Below are 11,726 nucleotides of genomic sequence, written 5' to 3' on the forward strand. Positions count from 1 at the left end.
TCCCTCCTCGGGGCTAGAGAAGAAGGGAAAAAAACAAAAGGGAGGAGAGGGATAGATAAAGGAAAAGAGAGGAAGGGAAGGGGGAATCGTCTCGGCCTCAATCTCTGCTTTCCTCAGCCCCTGGTATATCACTAGGTAGCATCCTGGGGCTTGGTGATGGCAGATTGCATTAGAGATATGGGCCTGATATTTCATCTAGCCTTTATTACATTTAGTTCACATCAATCGGCTGGCAGCCTGGAGGTAAGAGCTATTTGGCACATGGCCGGACTCCCCCTGAAATGAAATCCTGAATTAAAGTGCCACCTCAGACGCGGAGCGCCTGCGCGAGGCTGCCGATTTGATTGCTGCAGTGGGGGCGCGCTTTGGCTGCGTTGCACCGTGCGAGCACTGACTGTTTGAACTCGCCGAGGGGAAGCCATCAGCTGGCCGGGGATATTAGCCAGGGTTCAGACGCCTTGCTTAAGCTGACGAAGCACTTTTCTCTGTTTTATAAAGGATAGAGAGCTCAAGGGGGGGGGATGTGAGGGCTGATGAGCACTTGCATGCTTAAGAGTGTATGTCTTTTTATTTTTTTTTTCCATGAGCAGCATGAGGCTAGCTGTTCGTGTATCAGGTAACACAACTCTGGTTTTCTCCGCTGCCGTCTCTGTAATCCCAGCTGTCATGCAGATTTTCAGCCCCGGCCGAAAGAAACGCCGTTCCCTCCACCACCTCCGCACAACCGCCCCCCCCCGGGCCTGCCCCTACCTCGCCCCTAACCTCGCAGAGGACCGTGAAAAACATGCAAAAATCTACTCTCTGCTCGCTCTCCCTTGCTGCCGTACCTAATCTTACAGGCACAAAAAAAAAAAAAAGAGAGGAATAGAGCTAAAGGGGCTTCTTTGATCAATCTGGTAAAAAGCATAGCACGGGACAGAGAGAGAGAAGGAGTATCGAGCCACGCAGGCTTTCCCTTTTTCCGTTTCTTTTTTGCAAACGGAAACGAAAGACAGAAGTGCAAACACATTAGAGGTTATGCATTAATAAATGTTGCTGTGATCCCTCGCTTCTCCTCTAATGGGCCTTTAAAAATGAGGCTGCGAGGAAGCAACACTTGCTTACATGCTTGCAGTGTTACTCACATGCAGCAGACGCCCACTCGCCCACTGACTGGTTCTCATGCACGCACTCATACATGCAGGATGAAGGGAGTCTGTGTGGGAGTGTGTGTTAAAGGGCAGACCATTGCCCTCTAGGTGAGTGTAAAAAAAAAAGAAAAGAAAAGGAAGGCCCTATCCCAATAAAACTGTCTGGAGAGGAGAGAGCATTTGAGTTTTCTCTTCCCCCTCCCTCAGCCTCGTCCTGCCTTGGGCTGTGAGAAACTGCTTGACACACTGCTTATCAACAGCTGAGCCATCCCTCTCCGCTCAGAGTCCGGCGCTGACACCGCGACGCACGGTGTTAAAGCTGCAAAGGAGATAATTACGCAACATTTCGCCTTTGACTAAGAAAAAAAAAAAAAAGCGCCAGAAACCCGCACGGCATCAAAATAACATTTCCAGCTCCGCCGCAACGTGACACGGCGGCTTGAAAAGAAACGACAATCATTACGGAACCCTTTCACCAAAGCAGCCATTGATGTGCTCATGAAAGTGACATTCTTCTCCCCGGCCAGACAAAGTGCTTTCTCGGAGAACAATGCAAAAAAGAGCCAATCTAGGATTATTAATTCTTCAATTTACAGAGAGAGAGAGAGGGAGTGTAGGGGAGCATGGAAAGAAGAAATAAATGGAAAAACTGCTCTGATAAATCATTTTTCAACAGAGCAAACGGGCTTAGTGAAATGAGTAGAATCCTCCCTGACTTGGTCGTACAACAATGGATTAAACAATCCTCCTCCTTCCTCTGACGTCAAGGACAATAGACGGCATATGATTTGGATTATTCATGTCTCTGAGAAAGGAAACTGACCACTGTGGTCATGTCGAGATAAACAGCTGGCTCTCTTTTTCTTCTTCTCCAACCCTTCTGGGTTTATTCTCTCTCTTTCTCCTCGCCCTCCCAACCCTCCCCATCTTCAAAATACATCACGATTCTTTCATCCTACCTTTTTTTTCTCCACCCGCTGCCCTGGATGCCCAAATTTCAAATGTTACTTGGCATTTGATTATCAGATGGAGGGAGGGGGATTACAGCTTTATCGCGCTGATAATGTCAGAAAGGTTGCTAGAAGTGCGTCTCAAAAGTTTCGAAACTTTCTCATAGTGGTGTAAAAAAAAAAATCACAGCGTAGAGTTCAGTCATCTTGCCTTAAACAGATTAACAGCTTCGTCCTCCATCGCGGGTTTAACCAGAGGAACGAGTGCACAGACATTTGAATCATTCTTTCCACTCTCTTATTGTTTTGCTTGTTTGTATCCAGCAGCGTGCGAGAGAGACGACAAACTGTGGGAAGTGGAAATAAGCAACGCTTCCTGCTCCGTAACGCGTTGCAGCTGACGCGCGCGCCCTTGAGCAAAGAATTAAAGCGGAGTAATGCCAAAAAAACTACTAGCAGGCAGCATCCAGGGAGAGGAGAGGAGAGGGAGGTTGTTGAAAGAGAGAAAAAAACAAACCACAGTCCACTTAATGGGCCACATTTTACTGAAAGCGTGTGTCTACAATTAAAGTTTCCTTTGCGACTGACCTGCTGTGGTTAGAAAGTGTAAGATGTGCTTCAAAGGGAAATTACTTGGAGCACACAACATCAGCACACATAAGGCAGAGTAAGGATCTTTTAGGGTAGCTACTGCGGGACCTAGAACCCGTAACCTATGCACGTAGCCTACGCCATTTATACTTGAGTGCTTGTTAGTCTGGCTCGCTCTGTAACAACACCACCCAAACACTAGTCGGCGCTGTCTTTTTTACCAGTCGGGTTCATTTTTGTTTCTACTTCCTGCTTCACTTTAAACAATGGGGACTGAAGCTCTCGCAGAAGACGAGCCCTACAAATGTTTGCATCTCCGAAACCTCCTCAGTTAACCTTTCCGTGAAACCTTAACGGCGAGGAGCGGTTTACTCGGACGTCTTACCTGCAGTCGAGCCTCTCGATCTCGAAGTGAGGGTTGAAGTTGAGGACGATGCGCTGCGAGGGCTCCGGCGCCGTGATGATCCAGTGGCAGTTCTGGTGAGGGGGGTACTCCAGAGGATAGCCAGGGGAGGTGATGTAGCCGGCCTCGCTGGCGTCGAAGGTGCCTCCACACTCTGATCAGCAGCGATGAAGACAAGAGAGAAAGAGACAGAAGGTTGAAGAATTTCGGCAAATTGAGCATATGTTCTTATTGAAGCGTCGCGTCGTTTGCACAGCAGACTGTCAAACCACATAAATCCCCAGTAAACGGCACACTCCCTAGAATATTGACTCAGAGGGCGCATCTTCATTTACCGTGTTTCTCTATATGAAGACGTGATGAGCAACAAATGAACAGTAAAACAAAGAAAGCAATTTAGGCCGTCAGTTAGGAGGAAATTGGAAAAACTTCTCCATTGTGGATTGTCAATGCGAGCGGGTCCACACGGGTAAGCTATTAAAACAATAAAAGATCATCACTGCTGCATTTGGTGAGCGCGGACACACACAAGCCGAGACACACACACACACACACACACACACACACACACACAGCCTTTTTCACCCTCTTCCACACCCAGGCTCTTATCTCTCCGTTTCCCCCGTTGGGAGCGTTCTCCAAGTGTAATTGTTGCTCCAGCAAGCCAATCTGCAAACATTAGGACACATTCCCTGATCCTATCACGCTCTCCCAGGAACAATAGCCTGCCAATGGCGTCGCTCCGCAGGCTTAGACAGGAAGTGACACGCAGACGGCCTGTCTAGCGGGGTTCTGGGGGTCACCCCGACTCTGTAATGAGAAGCTAACGCCGCAACAAAAGCCCTATTCTGTGCTCACGCCCTCACGGCCGCAACAGCCCTCGCGTTTTGCGTTATCTCCCACAAACACGCTAAACACATAAACTCACATGCGTGCACAAAGGGAACATATATTACGGGTATTCTGCATGCACGCACAATGGGACCCACACTGGCTCTTTTATTGCTCTTGCATTGCAATAGATTTGCAGGCATTATTATTCTTTACGGCGGCGGAGGGGAAACGTGCTCTCCATGACAACAGCAGGGGGTGGTTTAGCTCTCTATCCAACACCGTGTATGTGTGTTTGCTGATGCTCCGGCGGGATCTCTAAATGTAATGAACTTTGTGATATTGAGCTCAAAGCGGGATGAATGCTTTCTTAATATTGCGGCTGGAGTTTGTCGGCCAAATAAGGAAAAGGAAGGAAGAACCTCAAAAACCGGGCGACCCACTGAATCACGTGGCGCCCCTCCATTAACAACGCACCACTTAATGGTGAGCTTAACGACTCAGGCGCTGAACTGGAGCTATCTTTGACGTAAACGGGTTGATATTTTTGTGTGTTTCTTTCAAATTTCCGTGAAAGCATCAATAGAGGAAGCGAGAAGGGGAAAAAAAGAAAACAGCACCAAAGGCTTGAAGTGTAATAGACCCTTCAAGTGTTGACATTTCCACTGCCTATTGTGCTTAAAAGGCACACTTAAGATTCTCTGACATTTGATAGAGCCGCAATGGCTTCCTTACTTTGTTACTGGAGAGGAGCGACGCCCACGCCGGCGCATCGGGCTACACACAGCTGCCGGTGATTTCATGCGAGTGCACGACTCCGGCCGCCCACGTGCGCACACACACAAGTACACAACATATATATAGATATATATATATATATCTATATATATATATATATATACACAAGTTCAGCTGCGAGTGCACGTTTGGAGCCACGGCTAGGGAAGCGTGCTTTTAACTCGCGCCCACGCGCTTGTGCACTTGTGTGTGCGCGCCATGTTCAAAGGGCCGCCCACGCACGCACACATCCAAAAACATACAGAGGGCCTGTCAATCACAAGGTCCAACAGAGGTGGAAAATAGATTTTTTTTTTTTTTCTCTAAGCGATAGCAGGGATGGGCAAAGAATGACAGACGGAGAGCCACACACACAGACATCTCTTTATCTGCTAAGGCTGTGCAGACAGACAGTCATTGTTGGGAAGCCTATGGAGGGGACGGTGTGCAGGAGGCTATCAGAGCGCAGAGCCTCAGCAGATTAAGCCATTTGGGGAGAATCCTGCAGCCTCAACACTTTTTTTTTTTTTTCCCTTCCCTGAGCTGCCCATTGAATGGCCTCCAAGGAGGATGAAGAGGATGGGTGGAGGAGAGAGAGGGGAGACGGAGTGGGAAGAGAAAGGATTACACCGGGAAGGAAAATGAAAGAGGTGGAGGAGAGAGAGAGGATGAGAAGGAGGGCCCGGCGATGGATAAAAGACGGATTGGGGAAGAAGGGGGGAGATTGATCGGAGGACGGCAGAAGCGGCGGCGGGCTGATGTGCGACGGGCGCGGCGTGAGCGCATAGGTGGGGAGGTGGGGTGATGAGGAAGGAGAAACGCGGAGCGACGGGAGGGGGAAAGATGGAGCGGAGGGAGTTTGTGTGCGAGAGAGCCTGACGAGCCTCATTAAGACATGCCTGCGATCCAGCGGCTCCCTGTAGACACTGACCCCACTGGGAAACCTCTGTCAGTCAGCTCACACACACACACACACAAACCGGCACCAGCAGCAAGTGTGTGTTTGCGAAAGCGTGTGTGGCTGCTTGTTTTCTGCTGCTGCTGCTGGTATAGAATAAAGAATGAAGCGCTGCAATAAACATGAGAAGATTTTGTTTTTGATTCAGATGACAAAAGTGGTATTAGTTATTTAGTAGAAAACAAATATATATATATATGTGACTGTGTGTGTGTTTGACTGTCAAGCAGAATGTTTTGGTGGGAACAGAACTTGTGGTGTTGGATGAGTAACACGGGGTGGGGAGCACTCAGGAGCTGCCAGCGAGCCTCATGAATTACACTGTCTTTTCTGCTAGAGTAGCCCATCTGTCTGCACACACACAAGCGCCACATATGTTCCTAACATGCAGGGACCAAAACCCCTATTACAGGAGGACAATGACACCACTATGTGTGTGCACGCCGGACAGGAGAGTGTGTTTGCTGCGGAAATACTCTAAAAGTATGACACCGTTTAGGATGATTTGCGTCAGTGAAATTAGTTCAAATCGCTCCGTGTGTGTGTGCACATTTTTAAGTCACTCCTGATTAAGTCAAACCCAGAAACGTCTTTGTGCCCGCCGTGAGTGCCTTTATCTTCATTATCTGGGAAAATGTGCATATGTCTGCATGTCTCGGCGTCAGTGTGCGCGCGTAGGTGCGCGTCCTTGCTCTCATTTCTATTAGCTGCCTTATCAAGGGGGGGGGGGGGAGCGTGGCGTCACGCTCTGGGATAAGCCGCGAGTGCGAGCGGAGGCGCTGATAAATCCCTCCATCATTCCTAGTGTCTCCCGCCCATCCCTCGCGCACCCCCCCACCCATCCCATCCCGCCTCCTCCTTCCCCACCTTAATTAAAAAGTGCTATCACCCAGAGTGAGGGAAGAAGAGAGGAGAGTGGGCAGCACTCATCCATTCAGTCAAGAGCAGGGGTTGTCTCCGTGGCTGCTTTTAATCTCGCCCGCACCACACTACGCTGGACCAAAAGGAGAGGGAGAGGAGGAGGAGGAGGTGACGATAAAAGATTCATTTTCGTCGCCCCCTGTGCTTTAAGACCTTCATGCTGAGGCAGGAGGGTAAAAAAGGTAGAAGTGAGTGTGCACCTTCAGTGATATACGTTTAAATATGCAGATTTCAAAGCTATCTGGGTATGATTTTCACCCTCCATATTGCCCTGTCCTTTCCAACCTTTCCTATGACTGCCGTGTAGTTAATGCATTTATTTAGGAGAAAACAGCGCAAAAGGAAATTTAAACATCTTTGTAGCAATTATTGCAGACCAACAGGCGAAATACTGGGACTACATCAAGGTCTATTTGCATTTCCTATAATGGAATTCCCAATAAAACAATTTAAAATCCTGGAGTGGTTCATCATATGCACTCATGTGTTAGCTGGATTTTAGTCAAATAAATAAAACTTGACCAAAAGACACACCGGCAAACAACAATCAGCCCAGGAATGTGACGCAGGCCGATAAAAGCTTTTGGTTAAACAGTGTTAAATGTGTTTAAAGGGGGATTTTTCTTACAAAAGCCACATCAAAAGCAGATAATACCCCCCCCCCCCACCCCCAAATCCTCTTTTCCTCTGCCTGTATCCTTTTTCTTTCTCCCTCCCCACCCCTGCCTCCCTCCCTAACAGGATAAGTGCCCCCATGCTAATCAGCTAAATGCACAGAGCTGGCCATCGTGATCAATGGTTCAATGGATCAATCGAGTAAGCAGATGGCTGCTAGTGCTGCTGCTGCTGCTGCTGGTGGTGGTGGTGCCCGCAGGGGGGAGGGATGGGGGGGTAATGGCGTGGGCCTAATCCTAAACACTACCTGACTACAGTATCATGTCTCCCTTCTCCCTCGGTGCACACTCTCTGTGCGGCGGCGTCAAACCTGCACCGCCAAAGCACTTTTCACAAAAGATTTCCCTGTCTCCAGTGGAAATGGCTGAGCCTACATCAGCAAGGGAGAGGTGTGAAGAATTGAGCCTTGCTTGCAGGAGTCTTGGTGATTTGTTGCCACCCTCTACCCCCCACACCCTCCACCTTACGGAATGTTACCTTTCAGTGGAACTGACTGCTTAAAAAAATAAAAATAAAAATCCCTTTTTGCGTGAAGTGCAGTTCTCACAAAAGCCGTTTTTTTTTAAGCTCACACTCTCAACTGCTCCTTCTTGCACCCTCTCCTCTTTAACCCCACTTTGAATTACAGTAAATTTAAAATCCTTCCCCTCTTGACACTGCTAACCCCCTCCGGCTCCCGTCTAAACCCCGTCCCCGAGCGCCCGTTAAGACCCCCGCCCGTGCGGCTAATGCGACAGACTGAAAAGGCCGAGCTCTGTTTTATTTATGGGGGTCTTGTTTTTAATTTCACCCCGAGTGCGGTAGGCTGTTCCAGGGCTTTGTGTGAGCCTCATACCTGACTGGTATTGAACGAACCGCTCAGTTTGTCTTCGGCTATGAATGCTAATGGGTGACCTTGTTTTCACAGCTGATACCTCTGAGCCCTGGCAGATTAAAATAAATGCAAAGAGTTATAGAGGAGGGGAAAAAAACAACATAAGTGATAAAAAATGAGGAAGTTTCTTCACATTTAGAAAATAAATTAAAGAAAGGAGCAGAAATCCAACTCTGGAAGGAGTCAATATGTGGAGAAGATGCACAGCCGCCCACTCAATAAACATGCAAATGAGCTGCTTAATGGATTGAATATTAATGCTGGTGGAAAAGAGTAATTAATGTACATGTCACCGAGTCAAACTATTGTGATTACAGTACAAGGAGAGCATAAGCCGCTCTGCACCGCATAGAAAGACTGCAGCTATCTCTGTTTCTATTCCGTGTGACGGTGCCACCAGCAGACAACAGACGAGCCATGGTAGATTTTCATTTCTGGCTAAGATACCTCAAGGCGTGCGTCGCTTTGTTCCAGAAGATTACATTTTCAGTTAAACCCTGCGTGTATCCGGTTTCTAAAACCCAGATGGAGCCCATCATCAAAAGCAGGAGCCACTCTGGAAAGTAAAAAACCTTTAGCGTGACTCCCAACTTTCCCCGAGTGTCATTTCATAACAGAGTGGTAGGTAGACTTCGCCTCTTTTATCTGCCGCCTCCCCTCGGAGCTCCGGCTGTGATTTTTACCCCGCTTTAGCCGTGTCACCCCAGACGCCAGTGTCACTTCATAAACCCCTTAATGCGATCTGTTCCCCCTCTGTCCGGCGTCATTTTAACTCTGTGACCCCTGCGCGCTTTGAAGTTGCCCTTTCCTCTCGCACTCAGTTCGGTGCTCAATCCACTCCCCCCCCAATCTCTCCTCAAAGTCTCCCTTGTTCCTTTCTCTCAGCGGCCTGGTTCACGGCACGCTCGCCTCTCTGCGCTTTGTGTGCATCTTCTCCTCTGCAGCTTCTGTCTTTCTACTGCACGCCCTTCCTCTCCTGCTCCTTTGCCTTCCCTTTCCCGGGGCATCTGTGTGTAATGTGGCTCTTGAGGGGAGCGTGGAGGCAGGGACGTGTGGTGCAGTGTCTTGGCAGGAGAGTGGGAGAGAGAGTAGAGGGGGGGATCTAGCTTCTTGCTTTCCTGATGACTGCCAAGAGGCCCACATCTGTCTCTGATCAATGGGTACATGGGCAGCCAGCAAAACACACACACACACACATACATTCGGAGGAATGGTTGGGATGACAGTCCTATTTAAAAAAGGAGGGCCCACATGAAGTGAAGAGAGCTTGGCTTCGTTTCGAGGCTGCCGGAAAGACACAACAGTCAACATGGGATCATGAACAGCTCCTCACCTCTAATGCTCCAGAAAGAGAGACTACTTCAGCTCTCCAAGTAAGCAAACATCACACAAACCACATCCGATTACTCACTCTACTATGACAAATGCACAGTGAGGTCAGATAAGAAAAATACTTTCTGTGCAAAAATCCCACCTGGCGAAAATATAAACTATTTCATGCGGATTCAGCAGTAAACGCGGCAAGAATGCTACACAGGGATGAGTGAGCGTGGGGCCATGTGTCATCACACCAGTGGCGTCACTTCTCTGCGTGGTAAACCCCTGAATAAGACCCCTTCCCACTAACGGCTCCAAAACGGGCATCGTCTCTGGTGACATGACGGAGCAAAAGTAAAGAGTTGAATTTAATCATTTCTGCCTGATCTGATTTTAAAGCCTAATTTTAATTCAACAGATTTGTTTTGTTTTGTAGATCTTTAATTAAGATGTTTGTAGTAAGACAAACCCGTGCGTAAAGAGCCCAAAGCTCACCATGTGCTATAACCACCCTGCTTATCGTTATTTGATTGCCGAGAGCGCACGAAGGTGGCAGTGTGCCGCCGTCTGCAGCTGCCGGCAGATTTCGCCTTCACCCTGCACACACAACCCAGAGGAGCACGAGCAGACACTGAAGGAGGGGGACCGGTGGCTAATTGGGATAATTGTTATAATGGTGACCGTATTAGTCAAACCCTACAGCGAGAGTGTGGCTTTTACGCACGGCTTCCTTGGACCTCAGCTAAACACTAAAAACCAGAAGCACGTTTCCTCATGATTTGAACAGGCTTTTAATCAGCCTTGGCTTCATTTCCAGTGATGAATAATTACATGAAAAGAGAAATGACATTTATATTATGAGCTTATCCGCAGCTGAGTGAGCCGATGGTCTCAGTGGAGCTGGAACAGATAACACTTTAAATATTTAATGAAGGCATCCAAGTTCTGAAATGTAAAATGTCTTGGAATTAGTCACGGACTAAACAGTCATCATGGTTCCCATGACTTAGATGAAACAAACCAGGCCTGTGCTCACATATAAATAAAGCCAATACAGATCTAGTCTCACCTTTTCCCAGATTTACCACATTTAGGGGAAATAAATGAGCAGGGATATAAATGAGCCACTAACTCTATCATGATGGATATTATTTAAAACATGTGACAAGGACCCTTGACAATTGTAACGTCAAGAAGATTGACCTAAATGCAGCAACTTACGCGCCTTTGATTTAGAGTTTATCTCCTTCTCGTTTGGAGTTTAGTCTTAAAAACCACGCGTCAAAATCAAGAAGTAAATGAACTCACCCTCGTCTCCTTTGACTCGTAACGCCACATGACACAATGCGATTAAAAATCCAATCAGCGACGACACAAAATCCATCTTGGATGATGCAAAAACTTGTGGAGAGCTTTTAAGTGTCTAATGTTTCCACCTCGTGTGACACAAACGCTGCCGTTCCTTGTATTTTTAAAAAAATAAAAAACAAAATCCCAACCCGTTCTGGAGCAAAAACCGCTGGGAGCAGTCAAAATGAAACCACTACAGTAAAAAAAAAAAAAAAAAAAAGAAATCCCACGGCGTTTATTAAACCATTGGAGGAGAAAACGATGTGCCAACTACATGTTATTGAGGAGATTCAGAAAACGTTACAAGCGCAGCCCTTTTTAGGTCGGAGCGATGGCACCAAACCTCATCCGAGAAACAGTGAACAAACAAACTCCTTGATCAATACAGCGTGCGCTCCGCAGCTGGGAGGCTTCGGGGGATATCTGTGCTTCGGAGAGTCTGGGCAGCGGCTCCGGGGCGCGTCAAGTTCCCACGGAGAGGCTTCCCTGTCACCGTATCTCCTTCTCCGCGTCCCTGCGTATTTTGCGCACACGAGGTTTTGGATCTCCTGCAGAGGCTTTGTGGCTGAAGTCCACAATAATAATAATAATAATAGAAATAATAGAAATCTCAGTCTGAGAGCAAGAAGCTGCTTTTAAATGAGGTAAAACAACAGAGGAATAAATAAAAAGTGGTGCGCGCTTGCTCCTTTGAGACGCCGTTCATGTCATGCCACCTCCTGCTGCACCGCTCCTCTCTCCTTCTCTCTGGTAGCGGCTCCGTACTGCTTGCGCTCCGCTCCGCTCCTCTCGGCTCCGACACCAGCCTGTGTCCTGTGTGTACGCCTCTGCGAGGTGTGTGTAAAGTGTGTGTGAGTGATCGCGCTTTTGAGCCGAGCAGCTATCGCGTTACAGTCACGGCGCCTCGGCTCCGCCCCCTCCCGTCGCTCTCCGATTATAAGGAGCCCTC

The 11,726-nt window shown here is 48.1% G+C and overlaps 1 protein-coding gene across 1 annotated transcript in view; it reads right to left on the bottom strand.

The window, feature by feature from the left end:
* The window catches only part of nrp2a (neuropilin 2a), a gene marked incomplete at its 5' end in the record, with an annotated part of 51,304 nt that extends 40,493 nt beyond the window's left edge, over positions 1 to 10,811 (bottom strand). The window contains 2 exons of the mRNA XM_084574244.1: positions 3,057 to 3,228; positions 10,736 to 10,811. Coding sequence (XP_084430370.1) covers positions 3,057 to 3,228; positions 10,736 to 10,811 — 248 coding nt within the window. The remainder of the gene's footprint in view (positions 1 to 3,056; positions 3,229 to 10,735) is intronic.
* Between the last annotated feature and the right edge of the window lie 915 nt (positions 10,812 to 11,726).

Source organism: Chelon labrosus (assembly GCF_963514085.1).
Source record: "Chelon labrosus genome assembly, chromosome: 24".
NCBI lineage: Eukaryota > Metazoa > Chordata > Actinopteri > Mugiliformes > Mugilidae > Chelon > Chelon labrosus.